Source organism: Neopelma chrysocephalum, unplaced genomic scaffold (genome assembly GCF_003984885.1).
Source record: "Neopelma chrysocephalum unplaced genomic scaffold, ASM398488v2 Primary Assembly neopelma1_43, whole genome shotgun sequence".
NCBI classification, from domain to species: Eukaryota; Metazoa; Chordata; class Aves; order Passeriformes; family Pipridae; genus Neopelma; species Neopelma chrysocephalum.
Window position 1 is genome coordinate 1246089 of NW_020897702.1, and position 25362 is coordinate 1271450.

Here is a 25362-nt window from a genome sequence, read left to right on the forward strand (position 1 = left end):
ACATCAATGAAAAGTGAAAGCTTCCTTTTGTGTTGCTTTTATCTTCCTCCTTATAAATCCATATTCCCATATACCTGATTTTCAGTACATCTTTTAGTACTCAAGTGTTTTTGCATCTGCATTCAAGCACTTTATCTTATTAAAACAGCATTATTTCACCTTTGTTATCACATTATGCCCAACTGGAGCATCTCTTATCCCTTGATCTCAGGCAGAGAACAGCCTACATGAGGGGGAGGTCAGAATTAAGTGTGATAATTCACACTGAATGAGAGAGGAGATAGCACCCAGTTTTCACCTTGAAAGAGCAGTAAGACTATTTTCCTTGCTCTGAATAAGACAAATGCAACAAAAGGAAATGAGAATAGAGCAGGAACATTCAAAATGTCATTATTACGCATCTTAGATGAGACCACTTCAAGATCAGTTTCTAGTGTCTGACAAATTCAAATTTAATCCATCTTGCCTAAACTTATTATTAGCATTCACATTGCAGTATTATGTGATTCTTCATCTTAACTACTTAGTTTTTTTTCATTTTCCCTTTTTAGCTCTTGGACTGAAGGAATACTTAAGTCAAAAACTGAGCTGAAAAATAGTTATAAAACAAGAAAACAGATGAAGCACAGTCTTCTAGAAAGAGTCCACATGTTAAAACACTTAGTAAATTCAGACCTGGACACCTCCTACTTTGTTAGATGCACCAAATCCGTTGGCTCAGGAATATGACACATGGCTGTGGTCATAGGCTGTTCATAAGAACAAAACTCATCTCTTCCCCATTACTATTGCAGCATGACCATACAAATACCTTCAAACTGCTGTAATACTAGGAAACAGTCCTGTACTTGAGATGTTTATTACTGCTTCAAAAATACCCAACACTACAGTAATTGCAGTTCAGCAAGCACTATTACTTACAAGTAGAGTGAGTGTTATTAACATGAGGTTTCAGGACACCTTGTGTTCAGCCTGAAACACCATAAACAAGCTGGTACTCAATCTGCATAGATTTAGCAAGACTCTTGCCCAGTACACGCACCATTTCCTCGTGAAACAGGCAACCAAGAAATTCACCACAGTCTGTTGTGATTAGGCACCACTGACTCAGAGCTTTGTACTGAGACTGTAAAGAAGTTGGTTGCAGGCATGAGTGAAGTTTGTAGCCTGTCTTTAAGACATACATCCACAAGCCATGAAGTTAATTGCATGACACAATCTATGGATCTAGGCCCCCAGCACAAAGTGGATATCACAGACATGAACATGGGATATCTGGTCACTTCTGTCATCAGTAAATATCAAGATTCATTTACTTGACTAGAAAGTGTCTGAAGCAAGAGACCATGAACTGTCTATGCTAGACTGAAATGGAATGCTCCCCCTCCTTAAAGGATATTTACTTTGAGATGAGTAAATCTCTCATAAGCAATATCTCCACTTTGGAGGAATATAAGGGTTTGCATTACTAGGGGGATTCACCAGCCTGCACAAGGAAGAATCAAGGGGAAGGAAGACTTACACACATTGAGGGAAGTGAAACCCCTGAAGCTAAGAGTGTCATGACACACACATTGGTATAATCAGGTTTTAAAATCAAAATAAGAGGCTTTTTAGTTCATACTTAGTATGTCTGCTGAATAAAGTACTGATGTCAAGCATTAAGCCTATTCTTGCTTGGAAACACATAATACACTGTACAGATGGCTCTTAGGAAGCAGTAAGCACGGAATTTTTTAAAATCTTGCAGTAAGTGAATGCCTCAGACTTACCTTGCCATTTAGATGAGTGGATTACAGTTCTCTAAAATGCTGACCAATATGTCCAACTGATTTTTTAACTACTTTGGACAGGGACTATTATGTTTAATAGTACACAAGGTAGTGTGTGGGGCTTTTGTTTTGGGGTTTTTTCTCTTTTGTTTTTTTTTTTTAAACATTACCTAACAAATAACGGCCAGTGGGACATAAGACAGTGCAGCAGCTCAGGCTAAGATAGTTAGTTCTGTCCCATCACCCTCCCTTCACATATTCAGCAGTGCTCTAGTGGCATAAGTGGTCATCTCAGACAGCTATGCTATAAGACTACTCCATACCACAAGTATGACTCAGGAGCCATGTAGCTCAATTCCATTATCCCAGTACTACTGTACAAGTACCTCACAGCTTTTAGCATTGCTCTCTACTGCAGTCTATCCACCAGTGTTTGAAGCTTTCCTAAAGCTCTGCCAGCCAGTCTCCCTTCCTCCAGCTCCCTGCAGAGCAATCCCCCTATTTTGCCTCCATAAAAGGAAGTCTGACTTTTACCTCAACATTGATGATCTTCTATAAAGATGTTCAGAGTTCAGTGGATGTTTTCAGTATGATATGGTAAAAAAGTTGCAGAAAATAGCTTCTGTTCATGGCTATGTGATCTTGTCTTATAGAAGAGGAAGAAACAAATAAGACTGCAGGAAATAACCTGTCTATGGAGATGTCACATTGTGTTGGTTCAAGCCATTCTTTATCCAATCCAACCATCTTATAAATCCTGCTTACAGTGATTTAGTAAAAAAAGAAAATCAAAAAACCACCAAAATACCCCAACAAAAACCACCCTAAACAACACACAAAAAACCACTCCACAATTCATTCCACTTACTGTTACTGCAGATATTATCTGGAGTCAGAAGATTCACAGAAGTAGAGTGCAATAAGACATTTATTAAAAGTGCTATCAGTTATGTTAAGAGCTATAGTCTAATATTCTCTTTAAAAAAGGCATCCCATTAAAAAATATAAGCTTAAAACCATTCTGATCACTATGGTTACAGACACATGACCTGCAGTGCTCTATGAAATGTTAGACCAGCTTTGTTGATTGGGACAAGGTAATCTTCAAGTCTAGAATCCACAGTCTCTACTGTAGAGGAAGAACTGCTGGGAGCTCCAGAAGAGACACCTGCAGGTACCTGGAACAGAAATACAGTTACTACAGATATTAGCTTAGCTGGCAACTCTAAAGCTATCACCTGCTTGTGCAATACACTGGAGAAGAATCATCCTGCAACAGCACAGAAAGAATTGTTATCCCATGCATCTGTGTACTCATGGATTAGTTACTTTTCTAGTCAGAAAAGTTCTCCTCAAGAGGCTGACAGAGGCTTCTGCTTCAGAACTAGAAGCTGACCACTATGTAAAGCTTGTGAGCTACAGCAGCTACAGCCCAAGCTACTAAACCAGAGTCATTCTGTGCTTATAGTCTACAAGTTACAGAATGCTGGCTCAGTGGTTACTTACTTTGTGTGCTTATACTTCTGCTTAATAGCTTGCAGCTGGCAATGGGGAGCATCAAGGCATGCTTTATGCAGATCACTCAGGCAAGGCACTATCTCACTTAATGAATACCCAGTGAACACAGCAAGTGTTTCTGGCTGGTCAGATGAGAAAAAAGAAAAATAGTGTTACTCTATCGCAGTCAGTCATCTAGAAGATGCATTTCCTATGGAAGTAGAAACCATTTTCACTACATCAGTGTTCGCTCTAGATTCTTTAGGCATGGAGAAGATTCAAGTGTACTCTGCCATCAGCTTCACTCTAGGTCTTCCTTGTTGCTATGAGATCTGACAAGCTCTTTCTGCTCTAAGCATGTGGCATTCATTACATCTCTTCTGGATCCTGCTCTTTTCTAAAGCTATTCCTCCAACACACAGCTGGAAGGCCTATCAAGACTTGCATTAAAGAAGCCACTCAGGGTAACTACTCAAAAAGACACATTTAGTTCTCCCCTACCTCCCAGAAAGCCCCTGTGTTGTCTCTGGGGAAGGAGTTTTGGGGATTAGTAAGGCCATAGGTACAGGCTTGATGTACATGAGCAAAACAGGGAAGTCCCTCTCATTTCAGTGAAGAGGTATGATATTTCAGGTTTACTTAACTTATCAGGTAGTCGCATCAACTCGGGTGCAGCTACTCATCCTAGGATTTCAGCTTTTATAACAATGTACTTTGCAGCTACTCCTCCTACTTCTCAGCTCAGTTCTAATGAAACATAAAATAACAAAGTGCTTGATCTAGTTATTAACATACAGTTGTCCTTACCCAGAAAGATCTGTTCACTGTATAGTTTGCTAGACAGTAGGCTGCTGCAGCAATTTGTGAAGGAAGGTACTTCAGAAAAGGATCAGCTTGAAGAAGACTCAGCTCTGCAAGATACTGAACAAGAAAACCCTAAGTTTTTCAAGAATGAGCATAGCTGGTACAATCAGTCCAATACAGCAAGCACTAAAGTTTGGCAGTGGTCTCAGTATCACGTAAAAAAAGCATGAGTTACATATCTAGTGAGAAAAACTAGCATTCTAGTCCTGTTGATCTAACAGAAGATCCTCTAGCATGTTTCAGGGGGGACAGAAAGACCAAGTTTTGCCAAAGTTCTGGTCCCATCATCAGCTCTGACATAATTTTACAGATAGAGACTTAGAAAATTCGAGTTTCGTAAAAATAACAGACACACTCTTCCTATCCTCTAAGGCTCATTTACATAGGTGGACCCCACCTGGATATCACAAATAAATGGACAGCTCTAAGAAGCAAAAATTTGGGCTCTGCTGAAGTAGAGTCACAGTACATCCCTATACCCTTTACAGAGAAGTAACGAGTCAGGTGTTTTACTGTAAGCCTGCCCTTTCTAAGCAGGGTTGCCTACTCCATGCAAGTCCAATGCAGCTATGCAGACATTCTGTGTCATTGTGTAGCAATATGCAGTAGCACCAAATCCAGGACAGACTTGCTACACAGGCACTGTTGAAAAAACAACCAGAGTTCTACCACATAACTGCCTGTCCAGACAGATAGGCCAAACCTACGACTTCCATGAGACATTTATCCAAAAATCTCAGCACAAGCCACAGACTACAAAACATCCAGTTTTTAGGCCTGTTGCAGCTCCTTCAAGGATCACTTCTCCCCCCTCAGTCCCAACAGGCAGACAGTTCTTACCCTTGCAAAGTTCTCTGTCCTCATACAGACTCCATGCCTCTGAATATACTGAAGGAGGAACTGGTTGGTGGTTGGGGCTGTTAGATCAAAACCAAGCACTTTGAGAAGCAGGTGCTCCATTCTTAGCAGCTGCTTCTTTGTGTAGGTATCATCTGTTATATAGACAAATTCATCCACTTCTGGTGGGTAGATCTCTTCATACTTCCTGAAAAAGGGATGTAGAAGCCACACTTGTCAGCTTGAAACTTATAGCAAAAGAAAGCTTCCTGCTGGACCTATGTCAGGATGACCATATGACATTACTAAGATTTGTGTAGAGCTCTAATTTTACTTATTCCTCCAGGCTAACTAACAATTTAGTTTCAAATTTGGGCAAATATGATTAGAGGAACTCCAAGTCATCCGTCTCTCACACTCACATTAGCTCTTGATTAATAGCAAACTTTCAGTAGGAATGTCTTAGTAACACAACACACTCCAGACAAAACCCCATGCACTAAGCTATGTTGCTTACCCTGTGTACTTAAAGCAGTTGAAGGCTAATTGCAGATTGCAATTGTGAATCTATTGCAGCCCTACAGGCTAGGAGCCTAACACAGTAGTGTTTTCACTCCTGCTGTTATGGTTACTAGGTTTCCCCACTACAGTTCCTCACATCAAACATTAAATTTTTAATTTTGCTAGCGCCAAAGTAGTCGAAGTTGCTAATCTTGAGACATCATGAGAAACTACCTACTAAGAAGCTACTGCAAGCTTCTTTCCTTCCTTTTCTATGAGACTGAGTCCAAAAATAAGTTTTACCTCACCAAGATTTCAGGAGATGAAATACTTACGCAGCCAGAAGAATTGCTGCTGTTCCTACAAGCTGCAGCTTCCCTCTGAGAACAGACATGCAGGAAAGAAACCTGTCCAGGAAGTTCACCGCCAAGTACAAAGTCTCTGTCCGAAGTTTATACTCTTCCCCTACTTCCACCAGCCAGTCTACCAAGATGGCACGCATTCCTGTTGTGATATCTGGCTGCTTCTTCATGTAATAGGGCTTGGGCCTGAATCTTAGCTGTTTGGAAAGAGTTGAACCAGGATGCTCACCTCAAGGAGAACTATGGATTTCTGAGCTGGTTAACATTCTTTACACTTACACTAAAATGAGCAGCAGTTGTTCCACTGTAACTATTACTACTAAGTACAATTATAATGCTAGTTGTAATAACTACCAGCTAGTGGCATCTCTAGAAAGTGGTATTTCTACACTGAAGAGATAGAAGCTACTGTATTAGCAGCAAAACAGTAAAAGACTTCCTGGACTACAGAGAGCCTTTGCCATCAAACAATTAAATCATTCAGAAGGACTTGAAAATTATCAACTCACATTTTTCCCCTCTCTTCTTATTAGGAGCCTGCACTTCACTACTCTGACACAAAGGTAGGAAAAACTGCTTCTATAGCAAGACAGCTGTCAGTGGGATCATATCAAACTGCTTTAGTATTTTTTCAGCATTCTATTTCCATTTGCAAGAATTCTTCATCCCAAAGAGTTGAGATGCTCCAATCACAGGAAATTTCAGGAACACAATAATCCTGAAAGATCTTATCACTGACTATATGCTGCCTTCAGAGATGACTTTTACTATTTGCTTTCTCTCCTTTGTAGTTCAGTGGCAGCCTTGGGTTATCCTGGGGCACCCATACATCTCTGCAATATTGTAGCCCATCACACGGACCACAAATACCTGTAAGCTTCTTACAAGCCACTCACTTCAGCCTCTCTGAGGTACTGATGGATGTCTTCTGCATATTCTTCCACAGGCAGAGTTATGACATCTTCCATGTGATCCTCAGGCTGGGACTGGAAGGATGTGTCCACTACCATAGGAGATCCTAACAAGTAACAGGAAGCAGCAAGACATTTGTGTAAGTAACCTCTTCCTTCACCTCCTCCTAGTATTTTTAGTTCAGAAGTGTTGTGCCTCGTGTAGACACAAAGTTATCTTGAAGTGTTATTTACGTAACAAGCTACTCACTACTTTACCAGCCTCACAGTTCATAGCCACCCTATGTGTAGTTGCACTATGGATACCATCTGAGTAGTAACAGGAGTTACCTGAACTCAGATCCAGTAGCAGGTGAATACTGGATGTCATTGCACTAGTATTCAGGTCACACTGGCTTGATTCCAGCTCTTCAGACACTTGGTAGCTGTAGTTTTCTTTATCTTCTGGGTCATCTATGTAGATAGCAAACCCTTGCTTTGATGCAGGGTTGAACAAGCAGTTGGGCACTTCATCTTTTCCAGATGAAGGGATGGTGTTTTCAGAGCCAGAGAAGCACTTGGTAACAGCAGCACCCTGAAGCAGAGCACACAATATATGCTGTGGAAGGGCAACTCAGGGAGAAAACAGCAAGTGCCACTTGTTTTCAAAAAGAAAACCACCTTCCTTGCCTAACAGACATCAATAACATAAAAGTTCATGGAAAAAGCCACCAGCTACAACCGGTGCTTCAGAAGTACCACCTGTTGCTGTCTTGCTGTGACAGATTCCTCACAGAAAGGGTGAGGTGTAGTGAAAATTAGGAATGAGGGGTGAGGGGAAAGCAGCCCCACATTCAGTGCCTAACACCAAAGAGAATAAGAGTGCTGCTTGGTTCTAATGGGGCTGAAAAATGCAGTCTGTTCCACATTCAATTCTGGTAAGTGCAGCAAGTTAACATAATAGAAGTGCTTAGGCATTGCCACAGACTTATGAAGGACTTCACTCGGAAGAAGGCACTTCAAGCAGAGCTGAAAAACTGAAGTCTGAACTTTTGCGCTTAGGCATTGCAACCTCTGGGACTACAAGCTACAGTGTGACCAGGCTACAGTCCTTCACATCATCTACTACCAGTAAGCCACAAACTGAGTTAAGGGCTTTATAGAGTCACAACCAAGAAGAGTTTGTGTACACGTACTAGCTGCTATGTTAGATCCTGTAAGTCAGCACGGTAACATTTTCCCTGCCACACCAGCAGACCCCAGGAAGACCCAAGGAACAGAAAAGGGAGACAGACAACCTGCCATGAACTTGAGCTTCTTGAAGGCTCTGGCACCTTGAAGAGAATATGGCCAGCACACAGCAGTTGGACCCTTGGGTAAGCATCAGTAAACAGCTCTTCCTTAAACTACCAGCTACACTACAGGTGGTAAATGTTCAAATCTCTCTTTTTTCCAGGATGAATTATTTACTCAAGAGTATTTCCACGAGGAAGTGCCTGCAAATTAGGACTGAGCAGGGCTTCTCGGGAAACTCACACTTATATAACTGGAGCCTGAGTCACCTACTCACCCCGTCATCCCCAGGCCTTCACCTGCAGCCTCGAGAGCCGGCGCGTGCACCGCTCCTGCCGGCGGCAGGCCCCCAGACCCGGGGCCTGACCGGGACGGGGAGCTCACCCACGCCGGCCCGTGGGGAGGACTGCCTCTCAGCCTCTCAGCGGGCAGGGAAGGAGGCTGTGCCGCAGGCAGCGGGGCTCACCTGGCCGCCGGGCCGCTGCTGCCGGTTCTCCGTCAGCATTCCCAGCACGGCCCGCCCGCCGGTGCTGCGGAGGGCGGCGGGGCACGACTCCCGCCGCCCCGCCCGGCTCTTCTCACCGGTACGACGCATCGCCGCCCCGACGCCGGTATCTTTCGGAGAGAAAAAACCCCACAAAAATAAAATTAAGTTGTGGGAGGGGGAATAAAATCCTCTAAACCACCACAAATATTTGGTGACGCCTCGGGCAATGCCTGCCTGCCTCCCTCCCGTCCGCCCCGCTGCCGGGGAGCCTGCACCGCACCGCACCGCACCGCACCGCACCGCCCGCCTCTACTCTGCTCGGCTCGGCTCAGCTCCGCTCGCCACTGGCCCTCGGAGGCAGTTCTACCGCCCTGCGCCGCAGAGACCGCCCCCCTGCCCGGCGCCCCTAAATAGGCGGTGGCTGTAGGCGGTGGCTGTTGGCCGCTGCCGGTTGGGAGCCCGGCGGCTCAACCCCCGGCGCGCCGCCCCGCCGGCCCCAGCGGCGGCGGGTCGTCATGGTGACCCCGGCGGGGGCCGCGGCCGCCCCGGGTGCGCTGCGGAACGCGCGGAGGGTGAGGGGAGGGTGTAGAAGCGACAGCGGCGGCTTTGTAAGTTCGACGTCCCTCTTTGATAAACGAAGAGGGAGAAAAATGAGATTATAGTTCATTTAAGCGTGGATTTGACTCCCGTGGCACTTCGATAAAGTCCAAGGCAAGGGACAACTAGTTGCAGAACTGACTGCGCGGCTGTACGGTTACATGTCTGAGCAGTTCTCAGCTGCTAGCCGTGGAAATGCAGAGCTTTATAAACGCAGAAGTTCATCCAGTGCCGTCGAAGTTTTCCACCCGTGATATGGATAATGACACGGCCAGCGTGCTTGCTGGATTTGTGGGTAACACCGACTGTGGTGCTGAGAAGGCTGAGAATATGCTGGGGATCAAGATTAGATTTCAGAAATGATCTTGACAAACTAGAAAAATGTTCTGGAGAATCAGGATGCTCCTGAAGCACAAAGGCAAGGTCAAAGCCAGTGGCTGCAGAAATGTAGGATGGGGAACGGCCAAGTAGGGAGCAGCTCCATGAAGAAGAATCAGGAGGTTATAGTGAACCTCAGTCTGAGCATGATTCACCAGGCTTATTGCTATCCTAGCATGAACAAACAGGAATATAGCTTGTGTGGCACATGAGCGCTCTGAAAGCCCACAGTGAAGACAAAAGAGCAGGCGGTACAGCAGATGAAACCTCAGCATGAGATTTAGGTTAGATATCAGAATTGTGATGCCCCAGAAGAGACAGCATGGGAAATTTGGGGATTTCCCTTGTTGCAGATCTGTAAGAGCAAGTTAAAGAGACTTCTGTCAAAACTGTGCCTTGGCAGTGATGGTACTTCTTGAGGTGCTCTTCAGCATGCTTGAAATGTAGGAGTTATCTGAAATTTGGATATATCAAGCAGGGTCTTATGTCAGAATTAGTTTTTGCAGTTCTTGTGATCCAGCCTGTCTTAAGGGCTGTATTTTTTCTTCCCATTTTTCTTATATTTATTTTTAAGTGACTTCCCCTGACCCCCCAAAAGGAATTTACTATAGGAGGTAAGTGGTATATGTGAAGTTGAAAAACTTTACCTGTGTTTAATCCATTGTCCATGTCACACTACTTTTTTTCCTTTTTGGTAGGAGAAGCTTCATGTCCTTGCAGCAGCAGGGTTGTAAGCAGGTAGTTATCATAGTGGAGCTGTCACAGCTGCAAGTGTGGGCAAATGCAGGTCAGGGGGACAGAAGGTTATGCTGTACTTCTGTGTTCTTCTCCTTCTTTAATTTCTGAACCCCAGCTTTGTACAAGGAACGCTTCACTTGAGGACATTTATTTAAATATTTTCATGTGAAGTTTGAATTTCTGAAATAAATCAAGATAGTTTCCAACCACTGAAATTAAGCATCAGCTTAAGCGGAACTTTAAATACTTCTTATCGTATTGTTTTGATGGGATTATTAAAAAACGTTGAAGAAATCCTGTGCTGCAATATATGTAGAACCTAGAGCAGTGTAAGAAGGTTAATGTTATTCGAAACAATTTCTAAATGTGTGACTATTCTACATTTTAATTAAAATTTTCAGATTTGATAATATTTTTAAATAAAAGGCTTTTGAAATTTATATATTTTATGAGTAAGCAAAAAGTCCAGTTGCACACTTTTTAGCAATAAAGGAAGAAAAAAATTAGATTTTTCCATCAAAGCAAAAAATTTCTTTTGCTTCAAATTACAATTTAGCAACATTTCTCTACTTCAGGAGTATCAGGACTCTGATTTCTGTCTCTAATTATGTTTTAAGTAGCTGACACTATTCTGACCTTAAATCAATACTAGCTGATAGTTTCAAAATCTGTTCTGAAAAGAATGGAAATCATTTATTCAATTGTAAAACATTTAAATATAAAACATAAGGGAATGAGTCAGGAGACTCATTGCCTCAGGACATCTATGAGATGATGGTTCTAGGACTCAGATCCCCAAGAACATACATATCCCTGATGCCCTCGTTGCACATCCGTTTGCATTCAGCGTGGTCTGGCCTGCTGTGGACAAGGACTGTCCTGCTCCCAGCCACTCATTGCTGCTTCCACCCTTCTGCTGGCAGAAGGATTTGTGTGGTTGTGAGACAAATTAAGGACCTAGTCCACCTGAGAAGTAAAACAGCTGCAACAACAACAACAGCAACACAGTGTTGTTACTGGCAGAGTCAGTCCTCTGAGTTTGGTTTCTAGACAGCTCCATGAACTGTAGGGCCAGCACAAAAGAAATTATGAGACTGCTTCAGGAAGGCAGTAGGGGGTGGTGCCATCCCTTGTCTTTATAGACCTAGTGCTCCATGACTGAATAATTTTAGGTGCTGTTTAATTTTTCACGATTTAAAAAATGTTATGCTATTCTTTGTCAGCATTGAAAATAACAGCTGTTCTTTCATTTGGCAGTGTCAGAGCTGGTTTTTATTAATTTTCAGCAAAAGTGTCTAGGTATGACACTGAGGTTGATGAAACATTATATAAGTACATATTTTCAGGTAGGTAAATGCTGTTTGTGAAAACTGCCTGTAGCTTATAAAAATAGTCTTACCTTTGCCCAAATCTATTTTTCTAACTGCTCAGTCTCTCCATATGGTATTTGTCATGAGGAATGTTAGAATTTGGTAGTTACAGGTCTAACATTTAAGTGCATTCATAGAAAGATCACGTGTCACTCCTAGCCAAATGTGTGGATGGAATTTATTTACTAAATTCATCTTCAGTCAGTGACCATCCTTTATATCCAAATGCCCATCATATTTGTATTCCGTTTAGACATAACTGAAGAACCTTGGCTAACCAACAAATGACTTACTCGTATTTTTATATATGGGCAGCATATGGGTATCCTCAGTAGTCATACAGTACATTAATGTAACTGAAATGCCTCTCAAATAGCTTTTAATGAGGTTATCTAAGCTCCAGTTTCTCAGGAGCTCTTTGAAACAGCCCAATCTAGATTAGTACCTGGGAGAGGCCAGTGAGCTTTGCCAGCCACTACTTTAATTGTAGCAGCAGATTGAATAAAGCTTTGGGCCATTAATCATTTACTTTTCAGCTTCCCTGTGTGTGCTTGAGAGGAAACTGAAGCCTTCCTGAATGGACTCCTTAGGGCTTCTTGCAGTATTCACTGTCTTACTGATGATTTCTAGGAAGACAGAGAAATCAGAGCAATGCCTGACTTGGTGAGGATGCTTCCTCTGTGACTCTGGTAAAGACAGTGTGTCTCTGTCTTGTGAATCTTTCCTAACTCCTTAGTTCTTTCTCCTTTTTGCAGGTTTTGCTTCAAATGTTGAAATTTCCACCTTTGGTGCCTTTTTCAGCTAAAGGGCCGTGGGAGCAGGCACTGGCTCCTGCTTTCCTCTCTGAGGACCACTGTTTATTCCCAGCTTTTATACAGCAAGCTCTGCATAGGCTTCAGTTCACAGATCCCTCTGCCCACAAATCAAACCACTGTCACCTTTTCTCTTAACCCTTTGAAACATCTTTTGGCCTCTACTGTGTTTTAATCCATAGGCTTTCATCTTGGCCTAAAAAGCTATTGGGCCTGCAGCCTGCAAGTAGCATCTTGACTCGTAATAAAAAAAACATAGTCTTGAGACTATGTAAGTATAAGATGAGAAGCAGTTAATGGAGGACTGTTCCAGCTTCCCAGCCTTGCTCCTCTAAGTCTCATATTGAATTACAACACTATTCATAAAGAAAAACCCATTCAGGCAGGTGAGACAGAGTTACCTTGGCCAGGTCACATTCAGTATTTGGCAACTTTTTCCAAACCAGCATATTAGCAATCACACAGCAGGTCCACGTGTGCCGCAGGATCTTCTTAGGTCAGCTTTCTTGCAGAGCAACAATGGAAGTCCCCCTGCATAGCAAATTTGATGCACAGCTGCATAACACCCTGGAAAATGTGCTGTGGGAGCAGTTTTTGAGTTCAGAAACCTTCTAAAAAAGATTATGAAATCTCCATAACAGTGAGACTTGCCTGGACTCTGTGACCTGTGAGGTCCCATCACAACCTTGTTGTATGGTCCTAAGGTAGCAAAGCAGTGAAGAACACAACTTCTTTTCTTTCACATGGCTATGATTCCTGGGGTTATGAGTAGTCCCCTGGCTGCAGAGTGTTTTGATTATCATACCAGTAAATTAATTTAATATTATTTGAGAATATGTGGAGTTTATTGTGAGTTTCAGTGTTTTTCTGAACCAGTAGAATCAGAAAAATGGTCAAGAAGTAACACACTAGTCCAGGGCTCAGGAATTGTTGGGCAAGGCATACAGACAAGACCAAGAAAGTCTTGGTTGAGCCACCAACTCTCCACATATATTTGGTAGATCAGTTGATATTTATTCTGTTTGTACTGGATATTTAGCATAGACCCAAACTAGGACTCAAGTCCAAGCTTACCTAGTATTCTTCTGCATGAAAGTCCACAGTGAACAGTGAGTTTGGACAGCTCAGTAGCCAAACATGAAAAAGCTCTGTGCACCCAAGCACCTAACAGATAGGATCACATATCGCTGGTAGTGGACAGTCACAGACACAGTCTGTATTGCATGGCTTGTGATAGTGCATTAAAAAGGGCCAGAAAATGTACACTACCATGCAGTTCAGTCATCTCTACTGTACAGTTGTTAGTACAGCTCTGACATGATCACTGCTGCAGCTCAGGCTCATGGCAGATTGTTCTTTTCAACAGTTTGTGAGCATAATCCAAAGGTAAAAATGGCCAGTTTTTCTGAGGCTGTATTCCTAAGCGTAGAAGACATGGTCTGAGGATAAGAATTATCTCTGTGCAGCACCTTCCAGAAACTCAAAAAAGGCCATAACTGAAGGAGGTTGTCAGGATGCAATCAAATTAGTAATCTCCTTCCTGTTTTCGTCTCATCTTTTTGTGGTTTTCCTTTTGCCCTTCCTTAACTTTTCCAAATGCCCTTACCTTTACCAAGTTACACTTGCCCAAATGAAAAAGTAGAAGAAAACCAAACCTGTAATTTATTCTGTTACCTTCACAGACAAAATGTGGGCAAAAACATAAAGGAAGAAATACGGTTTAATAAATTAGAGTTTTAAAACACTAAATTGCTTTTCTAAAATATTTTAGGAAAGTTTTAGAAAAATGTTCTGAGTCCTAGAAGATAGAAGATATATTGAGATGTTTATAACTTTTTTTTTCTAACACTTAATCTAAACTTAATAGTGCAGGTTGTACTGATTATCTAGTGTTAATTGGTATCATTTAAATAGAGCTACATGTATGCTTGTCAGCTGAGGCTATGTATAATATTTACCTGTAATTTAAAAGATGTAAAAGAAAGTAGCTTCTTCCAATGGACATATTTCTTTAAACTGTTACTTATGCACACCTGCTATACTTTAACATCTATGTTCCCCCTTTAAGCTGCTTCTGTGAATGATATCTACATAACTTTAATTTGTAATGCATCAGTATTCCTTATGCTTCTTTAGAAAAATACTTTATATTTTCCTTCCAGAACCATATAGTGATCAAATTTGCTCTTGTAAATTTGCCATTGTTCTCTATTAAGGTTAACTAGGTTTCATGCACTAAACCTTTCAGTTATACCAAAGAAAACAAACTGCCATAAAAATATTTTATATTGGGCAAAATTTTCATTTCTCTATGTGTATTAGGGCTGTGCTTTCATACAAACTTTTGTGTATTTTTAAATATACTGACTTTCTAAGATCAATTAGCTCCAAGGCTTAGTGTTAAAGTTTTCTTCTTGAACAGAGGCCTAAATAAATAACTTTTTCTCATTACATGTATGATAGCAGATTATCAAATCTGAGAGCTGAAATTTAACTGGAAAGTGAAATGAGTGATTTTCCTGAAGAAAAAACCATCAGTCAGTAGGAATGGTTCATATTGCTTGGCTTGCAGGATCAATCAAGCAGTCTGTTTTATTACATGGAGTGCTATGAGACAATTTCTGATTCTTGCAGTACTGTATACCACTTATAAATTTTTGATTCTTACTGTACTGTATACCACTTATATTAAATGTAAAGTGAGCATGAGGGTGGACAACAAATGTAGAACCTTAGTAAGCAGAATGTTCTTGAAAATCCATTCTGTAGAAGAGCCCAAAGACAACCATGTGAAGCTGGTGTAAGAAAAGCTATGATGATCCCAGAGCAGCCCTCAAAAGCAGATGTTCCCCAGATGTTGAACGTGTTCAGAGTTACAGTACACAGTCTGTGTTCTTGGCAAATGCTTTGCAAGGTGAGATGTGAGATTTACTTGTATTGTGCACATACTCATCCGCCACTTGCTATAGAAAACAGAAATCATCTGATGAAGTCCCAGGGTGCCTATGTAAAGAAGGGAAGCAGCGACATATCCTACATCTCAGACAGAGCCATAAGCATCTTGTTCCCTGTACAGCAGGAGAATGCTTGCCCCTGTGCTTGCAGCTGTGTTGTGCGTGCTGTGGTTGATGCTGGGAGAAGCCTGATGCACTCTACATCATTATTGTCCCCTGACTTTGGGGCATACATAGCCTGTCTGCAAATCCCATGGCCCTATTGCTTGATAATAAAGGGATCCTTCAGCAACAATCCTTTGCTGCTGTGTCTCATGTCTGATAATAGGCAAAGCTCACCTTAAGGAGCTACCAAAGTGTCACAGAGCACCATCCAATGCCCATAGCAGGGAAGCAAAGCCTAAAACCTTAAGCAGCTGCAAGATTTTTTTTCCTTTGGGATTGTAACAATCCTAACGAGAAAACTATTGTGCATTAGAGAGTTAGTGATCCATGTAGAGTGCCAACGTGAGCAGGCACAGGCCAGTGCTGTGCTGCACTGTCGTGCAAGTACAGCTTGTCCTTCAAGCTGGGTGATGGTAACAGAGGAGCCCGCAGGCAGCTCCCAGGCTGTGTTGCTGATTACACTGCCTGTGTGGCCTTTTCTTTTTCTTGAAGAGGATCAGCAAGTTCTCATGTAAACATGTGGTTGTTTGACAGCAGATATGACGAATACAATACTTTTTTCCTAAGAAAATTCTAGAAGAGGACTCAAAACCAAAATGTCAGGGAACTTTTCTGTGGATAGGATCCATACATGCCCTGAGCAGAGGTCTGTCTGATGCTGCACAACTCAGGGCTCCCAGTACCCGAAGGGGTGTAAGATTACTTGTATTCTTTCTCTTTATTGGATTAGCTCCAGAAAATGGTATTTTACAGAATACCTTATGGAGCCTGATCTTACTGGGATCATAAGATACACTAGCCTTGTACTAGAGGGTATCAGCAGAATAGCTTGAAGTTGACCCCAAAAATGTTTCTGAATCAAGTGGTGTAACAGGTGACAAATACTGTTCCAAACATTTCCAGCTTTGGAGTTGCTTCTCCACAGCAGTCTTGGGCTGCTCCTGCTACCTTTGTGACTATGTAGAATGCCCAGCACCACTGCAGTTACTCCCATTTCACCTAGAAGTACAAGAAAATGAGGTTTTTCAATATCAGAACAGTGACAGAATATAAACTATACCCTTTAGTGCTGTATTTGAAGGGAAAACATCAAGCTTAAAATCAAACATTTCTGCTGTCCTTATTTTATTCCCTTACAAGCTTCTCTGTATCATAAAGCAGCTGATAGCATGCTTTAGCCCTGTGCATGTTTTAAATTAAAATCCTTCACTGAACATTATTATCTCAACTTTGCTTTTCATTTCAGAACAACACAGGAAAACACCCATAACTTTGACAGAACCTTGAAACAGTACTGCATAATTCAGAAATAGACATTTCTGAATTCTTCAAATCACTCTCTTTAATAACCATCTAGCTCCACTGCCAGGTCCTTTAGCCAAATATTGCTGAAGTGCATGCTGAAATGCCCTTGTTGTGTAGTAGGTCTGTCTCAGTCAGGCCCCTAATTTATGATCCCTATTCTGATGGTATCTGTTACTCAGCTGTTGTGGACAGCTACCGTTCATTTCTACTCACAATTGAAAAGTTTCAAAAGAAACTCATGTTCTAAATTCATGATCCTGTGGAAGCTGGCTCTTGGGCACTGTTTCTCAGGTTACAAATCACAGACTAGTTCTCAGAGTGCAGCATCTGGACAGAAAGCCAATTGAATCCTGGGCTGCATGAAGAGCAGTGTGGCCAGCAGGTTGAGGGAGGTGATTCTGCCCCTCTGCTCTGGTGAGAACCCACCTGGAGTGCTGCCTCCAACTCTGGGGTCCCCAGTACAGAAAGGACATTGATCTGTTAGAGCGAACCCAGAGGAGAGCCACCAAGTTGATCAAAGGGTTGGAGCACCTCTCCTATGAGGACAGGCTGAGAGAATTAAAATTGTTCAGCCTGGAAGAGAGAAGGCCTTGGGGTAACCTGTGACCTTCCAGTACCTCAAGGGAATTTACAGGACAGATGGAGCAAGACTATTTACAAGAGCATGTAATGACAGGACAAGGAGGAATGGATGCAAATTGAAAGAGAGTAGGTTTAGATTAGATATTAGGAAAAAAAATTCTTTACTATGAAGGTGATGAGGCACTGGAACAGATTGCCCAGGCAAGTTGTGGATGCCTTAACTGTGGAGGTGTTCAAGGCCAGGCTGGATGGAGCACTGAGCAACCTGGTCTAGTGAAAGGTGTCCCTGCCCATGGCAGGGGAGATGGAACTGGATAATCTTCAAGGTCTCCTTCCACACCAAACCATTCTGTGATTCTATCATTAAAAGAACAGTTAATTTGTTGATATCAGTTCGACTTGTTTGTGTTAGTAATTAAAATGTAGTGGCCTGTATGCTTATAAAGCAGATGAGTTTTGCATGTGTGACTAGTTGAAGATCGGCTATCTGTAACAAAGTTGAGGCAAAATTTATAGCAGTAGCAACAGTAATCTTGGGAAATATTTTTTTGTCTTTGTTGTTTGGAAAAGTAGGTGCAATGATTAACATCTGTAGTGTTGTGAAGGCAAAGGCTATTCATGAAGGCCTCAGCTCAGCAGAGCTCTGAAGTACCAGTGTAAATGCTGTATGTTAGGGGACCCCTGGTGGTCTAGTGGTTAGGATGCAGCACTCTCACCGCCACGGCCAGGGTTCAATTCCTAGTCAGGGATACTCCCCCAGGCAGATGGAGCTCATCAGCCCTGTGAGGCCATCCATCTATGAGAAGGTCACTCTAAACAAACCTACGTCCTGAGGACCTCACTGCCATTGTCCAAGCTCGCTTGGCCCCAGCAGATGAACCTCAGGATTAAAGGGTGGGCTCAGTTCAGCACATGCTGTGTCTCACCTAAAAAATCCATTGCGCAGGCTTGAAAGGTAAAAGACCTTTCCCAAAATCTTCGTTCGCGAAGACTGGCCATACTAGATGTTGACAGTGGTGACTTCTTTGTGACTTTGCACAAGATCAAATTTATGCTGAAAAACTTTGCTACAGGATGTGAGCAGAACTGGTCATTATAATTGTCTGAAACCATTTTAATATTTTCTTTAATAGAATAGCAGTTTGATATGGGATTTCCTTTTCGACTTACAATAGAAAGAATTCAAACACTAAAACTTTCAGATCTTATCTTTCAGTAATTTAGCTTTTTTGATATTTCAAGAATTTATTTCAAATTGAAAATCTCTGTTGAAGGCACGAACAATCTCTGAACAAAATCAATGCATATTTTGGTTTTGGAGGAAATGATCAAAATTGCAACTATTTATAAGAATGAATCTTGACAAGTAACTGTTGCTTTACATGAAATATTCAGCATTGTGGAGTCTGGCAATGTTTTATCTAAACTGGAAGAGAAGTTGTCCTTTGAACTCTATGCATTACATGTTAAGTACATGATTTCATGCCACTGTGCATGGATGAGAGAGTAGACAGAGGATGGCTTAACAGAGCCATTGCCTGGTATATTCGTGTCCCTGGCACTCGTTCCCCTTCTTCCTCTAGAAGGCAGTGATTAGATGCATCAAAACTGTTAGATGAGCTCCTTAAGACATCAGGCCATCAGTGTGGATTCCATAACCTGTGAAGCAAATAGGCTGTACTGTACTGATCATACCTGAAGCACTGCAGTGTCTCTATTTTCAAAATAAGAAAAATGTAAATATATGGCTGCTTGCAGCAATGCACTGTTTGTCCTGAACTGTATACCAGGATTATTAGCCTTATGGCCAGGACAGTGTATTGAAAGAGGAAACGGAAGTAGCCAAATTCTTCCATTACTTGAATAGTTTCCCTGCATTTTTTCTTTGGTTTAATTGAAATAGTGTGTGGTTTCTCCACAGTGTAGTGGAGAAATTTTAGTTGGCCCTTGATTATTTAAGTAAATTAGTTAATGATGCTTGCTCATTGCAATTACACTTTCCCATTGCAATTATCTGAACTCTACTGTTTCAAGTCACCTATAATGTATCTGTGTTCATAATCACAACGTATTGCTAATGTTTTTAGTAGATGTATGGTACATCACTGCTTATGTACGTGCACAGCAGCTGCTGTTTAATGTAGTTGAGCTCACACATTCTTATTGCTTACTGCATGCTTTGCTAGTGATAAATGATAGCCATTTTTCTCTACCACAGCCAAGAACAGAGATTAAAACTGTAGATACCAATCTGATCTCACCGGTCACAGCTTGTCTGTGTAACCCGTTTTATGTTGTAACTGATAGCAGTAAAAGGTCTTTCATCAACCTTGTTTATTTATGTCTGTGATTCACAGTGATGATAGAGCACCCGTGATTGCAAGTGTATACCTCTCACGGAAATGCAATGCAGAGATGCAAAAAATGACCCTGTGGGAGGCAGAGGTATTAAAAGACTAGTATGAACAAAAAAAATCCAAACAGTGTGAATAAAGAAATCCAAACAATAGGATAATCCAATTACTAAATATAAAGCAGATCTGTATCTAAAGAGTGGAGATGGGTAATTAGGAGGGGAAAATAGAGGACTGGAAAATTCAGCACATCTATTTTACATTGTTTAAAATTTTAAAAGCCTATTGACATAGTCATATCTGCTCTTTGGCTTGCTGACATTAATCTTGGCTACATCTTGGAAATCTGAGAAGCTTTGAGATCACAGAGTTTGGATTTCCAAATTCAGTCTAGTGGAGAATAACTCCATAATTTAGAAAACACAATGATTTTAGTAGCAAAAACCAAAGTCTGCATATAAAAAAGAGGTTGAAAATGTAGCAAAGGATGCAGAACAGAATAAATGCTAAAATAAAAAAGGGGGAGGTTTTTATTTTAAAAAAGTGTGTTACAGGAAGATATTTAAATATCTTAACATCTTACTAAGCAGAAGACCGAAAGATGACAGGATTGCATTAGGATTCCTCTGGGAAGAATATACCAAGCCTGAAAAGCCCATTTATTCTAGCAGACATGGAGATAATAAGAGTCAGTGATAGGTACCTGAAAACAGTCAGATTCCAATTAAACATAAAGCAAATGTTTGTAACATGACCCATTACAGCAAGCCCCCAGGGGACAGCAGGGTATCTTTTGAGGTTTTCAGTATGCCTTTACTGAAGATATACATTATACAAAAAATATACATGCTACCAGCCTGTATACTGGAGTAACTGGGGAAAAACAGATTTTGGTATGCTAATAGGTAAGAAGATCAATGTGATGATCTAACAGACCTTTTGACCTCTAAGATCAAAACAAGTCTTCTCTGAAAATTAGTTCCTGTAGAGCTATGTTTGGGCTGTAGCATCACGAACTAAGTGACTCCATAAGCCTTCACCTGCATGTTTTTCTTTACCTAATTTCCTACACTGGAAGCAGGTCTTTCTTCAGAAAACATAGTAAGAGAACTGCAAACTCTTTCCTCCCTTTTTACTCTGTACAGTCAAGAGATTGGTGTCTGTTCTTCTGTCTTTCAGATGCTGCCTTCTCTCTGTTTTCATCCTTCCCTACTTTCCGCCCCAGAAGCCACACATGTCCTGTTCTTGGGTAGTTAATGAGCATCCATAGGTTGACTCTAAAGCCTGTGGAAACTTTACCTCTGATACCCTCCTGAAAAGAGATAGACATCTGAGAAATGAGCGAACTATCGCCATTTTAGAAAAGTCCTTATCTGTTAAACAGCTCAGGACTGTAAGAATTCATTTGTTAGCCAGAAAAAAATTATTTCTGTTTATCTCTAGTTCACAGACTACCACTGGGGTACTGATAAGATAGTGAGAAATAAATGCCTTTCTTGAAATAGAGTATACTATCAGAGACAGTACTTAGAGAACTCTCATTTACTGAATTTAGGTCTCCTTTTAATGTCTGGCATATGTATTCAGTCTCTCTTGTTTTATTTTATATATTTGCTTAGTGACAAGAGAATAGAGCGCTTTTATTTTTTTACCAGTGTTTTAGGGTTTCAGATCTTATTTTCGGACAGAAATGCATGGTGGCCCTTTCCAGCATATATTTGTGCACTGTAGAGAGCTTTGTACCTGATTCTTGCAATGATCTCAGCACTAGGATGATGGAGACATGGGATCCCACTGTTTTGGGGTGAATAAGAAGCCTTTGGAGCCAGATATACCAAAACAGGATATAAAGGTCACTGTTTTCTGCTTCTGCCATAATTACTGTCTCTTTGTAGTTCATTTAATCTCAGTATTCCTTTTGGAACATAGTAATTACGTTTCTGCCTGCAAATGACCCAGTGTCTGTCATGGCAGATCAGCCCCCGCAAGTAGGGCCAGTTCCTCTCTGTAGCAGTCCTGCTCAAGCACGATAGGGACATTCCCCTTCCCCAGGGTCCCTCCCCAGCACATGGTGCCAGTGTGGTTATTTGGCAGTCCCTGAGTAGGCTCTTTCACCAGAGACCATCAGAACATGGTTCTGGATGCCACTGAGTATCTTTAATGTGTGCAGACATTTTCCTTTCAGGGAAACTGAGGCTTCTCAACATCTGGCTGGAAATGTCCAGAAAGACTTCTCCTCTACTGCGTGGGAGACTTTCAGCTCCAGTTTATGTATACATAACATGCAGGGGATCAGGTCCTCCTCTTCTTATGTGATGCTCTTTCTCAGATGCTGCTTATGAAATGTAGTAAAACAGTCATAATCTGGAGAAACTGAGAGAGCTAAACAGATTTCCAAATTTGCTGGGAATTAGGACTTTTTGAAATGTCGTTCTTGCCTCAAGACACAGTTTTATTTTCTGACAAGATGGGGTTTTCACATAAAAATCAATATGCAAAACTTATTTTAAAATTTTGATAATGTAATTTCATATCTTTTTAATGTTGATTTTTGTCATAAAATACCTATTGTAGTATATAATGGGCACTATCACAAGCAAGCATACTGAATATACATAGACGAAATATTCTTGTTATTTTAATTTTGCTCTAGAATCATGAAGATAAACTAGTACTTTGTGGTTGGACAGAATACCTTCTCTAGATTCCCTGCGCACTGAAATGAATCAACATGACATATGATATTAAAAAAAAAGCCATTTCAATCAGTAAAATGTATTAACTCTTTTACTGATTTTAAAAATTAAACATTCCCTCTATTCTGTAGCACTACTATTCCTGATTGTTATGAAACACTTAAAAATTAATAAATAAAAATGCATAAAATCAAATATGAAGGAGTTTCAAAGTTTTCTGAAATTAAAATATTCTAAAATGAAATATATGGAGAAAGTTGTATAGGAATTTTCACTGAAGTAGTAGTCCTTACTGGACTTCTGTCCTTTCAGCCTGGCATTTCAGCCAGTTTTCAATCTGCCTCCCTGTCACTTTATCTAATCCACACTTTGCATATGACAGGGTTGCCATTTCTTATATCTTCACAATAGATGCTGAAGGCTGCATGGATATGGCATATATCACATCACCTTCTCCTAGGCTCAAGTTTTTAAATACACCTGTGATTTCTGTCCTAAGGCATTGTAATAACCCATCTGTGTAGTCTTTTAGTACAAAAGGGGTTCCCAAAGCTCAAAAGCAGTTGGATGCCTTCAAATCAAACTATATGGAAATGTTATTGTACAAAGTGCTAAAGGATTTGTAAGTATTGAACAGGGCACTTCATAGTAGGGAATAGTATGTTTCTTCAGAGCCAGTAAATATATTTTTTGTTCAATGACTATATAAATAATACTTCTTTCAGGAAGTCAGGTTGAGGTTTTAAGATGTAATATAAATCTCTTAAAAGAATATGAAAATAAGAATAAGAATACATTAACAAGTACATGACAGTCTTCCCAGCAGATCCGTGGTTCATCTAGTTGAACAGCCTACCTCAGGCAAGGCCCAACACTTTATTATTCAGAAAAATACAAAATCCTTTCAAGTGCACATTATGTGAATACAGAAAGATGCATCCTCAGTATATTCCAGATTTCTGGTCCTGGTAGTGATCAGTGGCATATTAATAATAAATTTTTATTGTAACCTAGATATGGAAAGTGTAGTTTGTCTTGCTTGAAAAATTTTCTCTCGATTACAAATTTGAAATGTATGTTCTCTTGTAAGTTAAGGGCGCATCTCATTTTAAACTTGGAGCCTAAAAACTGAAAAACTGAGTCAGTCTCAGGAGGTGCCTTTCTCCCTCCTTTGGCTATAAACAGGTTATGTGAGATGAACACAATCTCTTGTGATTATTTTGTTTCTAGAAGCATAAATGTCTAATTTTTTCAAAGTCTAAAACAAAACTCTCAGTCTGTGATATCTGATGGCAGTAAGTAATACATACTCAGTATTTAGAAACAATAGTATTATCAGTTTCCCATGTGGGAATGTTTTGGGCTCATTTCTGCTTATATTGACATGTCTAGTTTTGTCTTCGGCTTCAGATGGAGTCCATTCAAGCCTTTCATGCTCTTCATACGTTTTAACAGGTGAAAGACTATAGCTGCTTTCTTCTAAAACCTGGAGAAGGGCACTAATAGCTTTCTCTGTGTTACCAGAAAGTCCAGCATCCCTGTATTTGAACACCACAAAAGATTTGGCAGTGTTTTCCCTCTAACCCATAATTAGTTAATGGAGTCAGGTTGCTTGTTACAAATGCAACACTGACATCTGTTAGACATTCACTTGTAGCCATCCAAGACTACTGCATTGTTCAGAGAAATGTCAGAGTCATGCTGGGGGTGCAATTAACTATTTTTTGGTTTTGTTTATTGCCATTAAAAAGTTGTGCTCAAGATGTGCTCAGACACGGGGGGAGGGGGAGGAGGTGGAAATCCTCTCAAAATATTAATTACAGATTTTATTAAAAGCATCCAGAAGACTTGAAGCGTAACCAAGCAAACAATCATTGTTCTCTCACCGTAGGAAAAGGGAGAAGAAAGAGTTCCAGTGGCAGGGAGCTTAGTTGCTTTTGACAAGAAGGGAAACACAGACCTCCTAATTAACAGTGCAGTTAAGGAAGGGTGAGCAGCTTGTTGCCAAACATAACCCCAGGGAAAACTGTAACTGCTGTAATCAAGGGAGTTATTTACCCAGTCACTAAAAACAGACTGAAACAAATGACATGACCATGAAAAACTGTGGTTTAAGAACAGGAAGTTACCAAGGAAGGTGGCTGCTGACAGGTGGTTCCCCCTCAATCCTGAGGAGCATGGGGTGATGCAGGTATTGGACTGAGGGTTTGCTGTGTTGTACGTGCAGTGATGGGCACTGAGCTTGGATTTCATCCTTGTGAAATAAGAGAAAGACAAACTTTCATCATGTCCACACACTGTGAATATCCAAAGTGAAATGATGGACCAAAAACTCCTCAGCTGTTGATCCAAGTCAACTTCCTGGCTACTGGGTGTTGAACTGGGCTGCACTGGTTTGGATTTTGTAAGTAATCTCAGGAGATTGGTGTCTTCATCTAACAATGACTGGAGACAAAATGAGGTTTTCCATTTATTGCAGCATTTATTGGATTAGGACTTCATTAAACAGCTGGTCAGCCATTTTCACAACCTTGACATCATCTTTCAGAGCACCCTAGAAAGGAATTTCACAAATCTCAATCCAAAAGTGATTTGACATGCCTCAAAAAAGCAAAACAATACTGTTTATGCTTTGGCTGACATTTAGGATACCTGTAAATGCTCCAGATTTAGAGCTTCCTGGTCTATCCTGGGCCCCTCAATGTTAAGTAACTCAATGTCAGTGTTAGGTCCAGTCCTATATGCACTGTATGGCATGAGCCATTGATAATAGCTACTATGGGTTTGCTTTTTTTCCCCTTCCTCTCCATATTAGATTACACAGAACATCTGCCGTAGCCTCACATAATAGTCCATAGGCTCTGGCCTACATTGCTGATGTCCTGATGTTTTGATATCACATGGATCA

At 41.0% G+C, this 25362-nt stretch overlaps 1 protein-coding gene across 1 annotated transcript; it reads right to left on the bottom strand.

Annotated features, from left to right (window-relative positions):
- Nucleotides 1–2682: 2682 nt before the first annotated feature.
- Nucleotides 2683–8732, bottom strand: CCNA1 (cyclin A1). The gene is made up of 8 exons (XM_027677737.1): nt 8483–8732; nt 7075–7318; nt 6730–6851; nt 5807–6030; nt 4974–5178; nt 4077–4190; nt 3279–3412; nt 2683–2950 (listed from the first exon to the last, which is right to left on the bottom strand). The coding sequence occupies exons 1-8, from the start codon at nt 8609–8611 to the stop codon at nt 2899–2901; spliced, it is 1224 nt and encodes a 407-aa protein (XP_027533538.1). The 5' UTR covers nt 8612–8732; the 3' UTR covers nt 2683–2898.
- Nucleotides 8733–25362: the final 16630 nt, after the last annotated feature.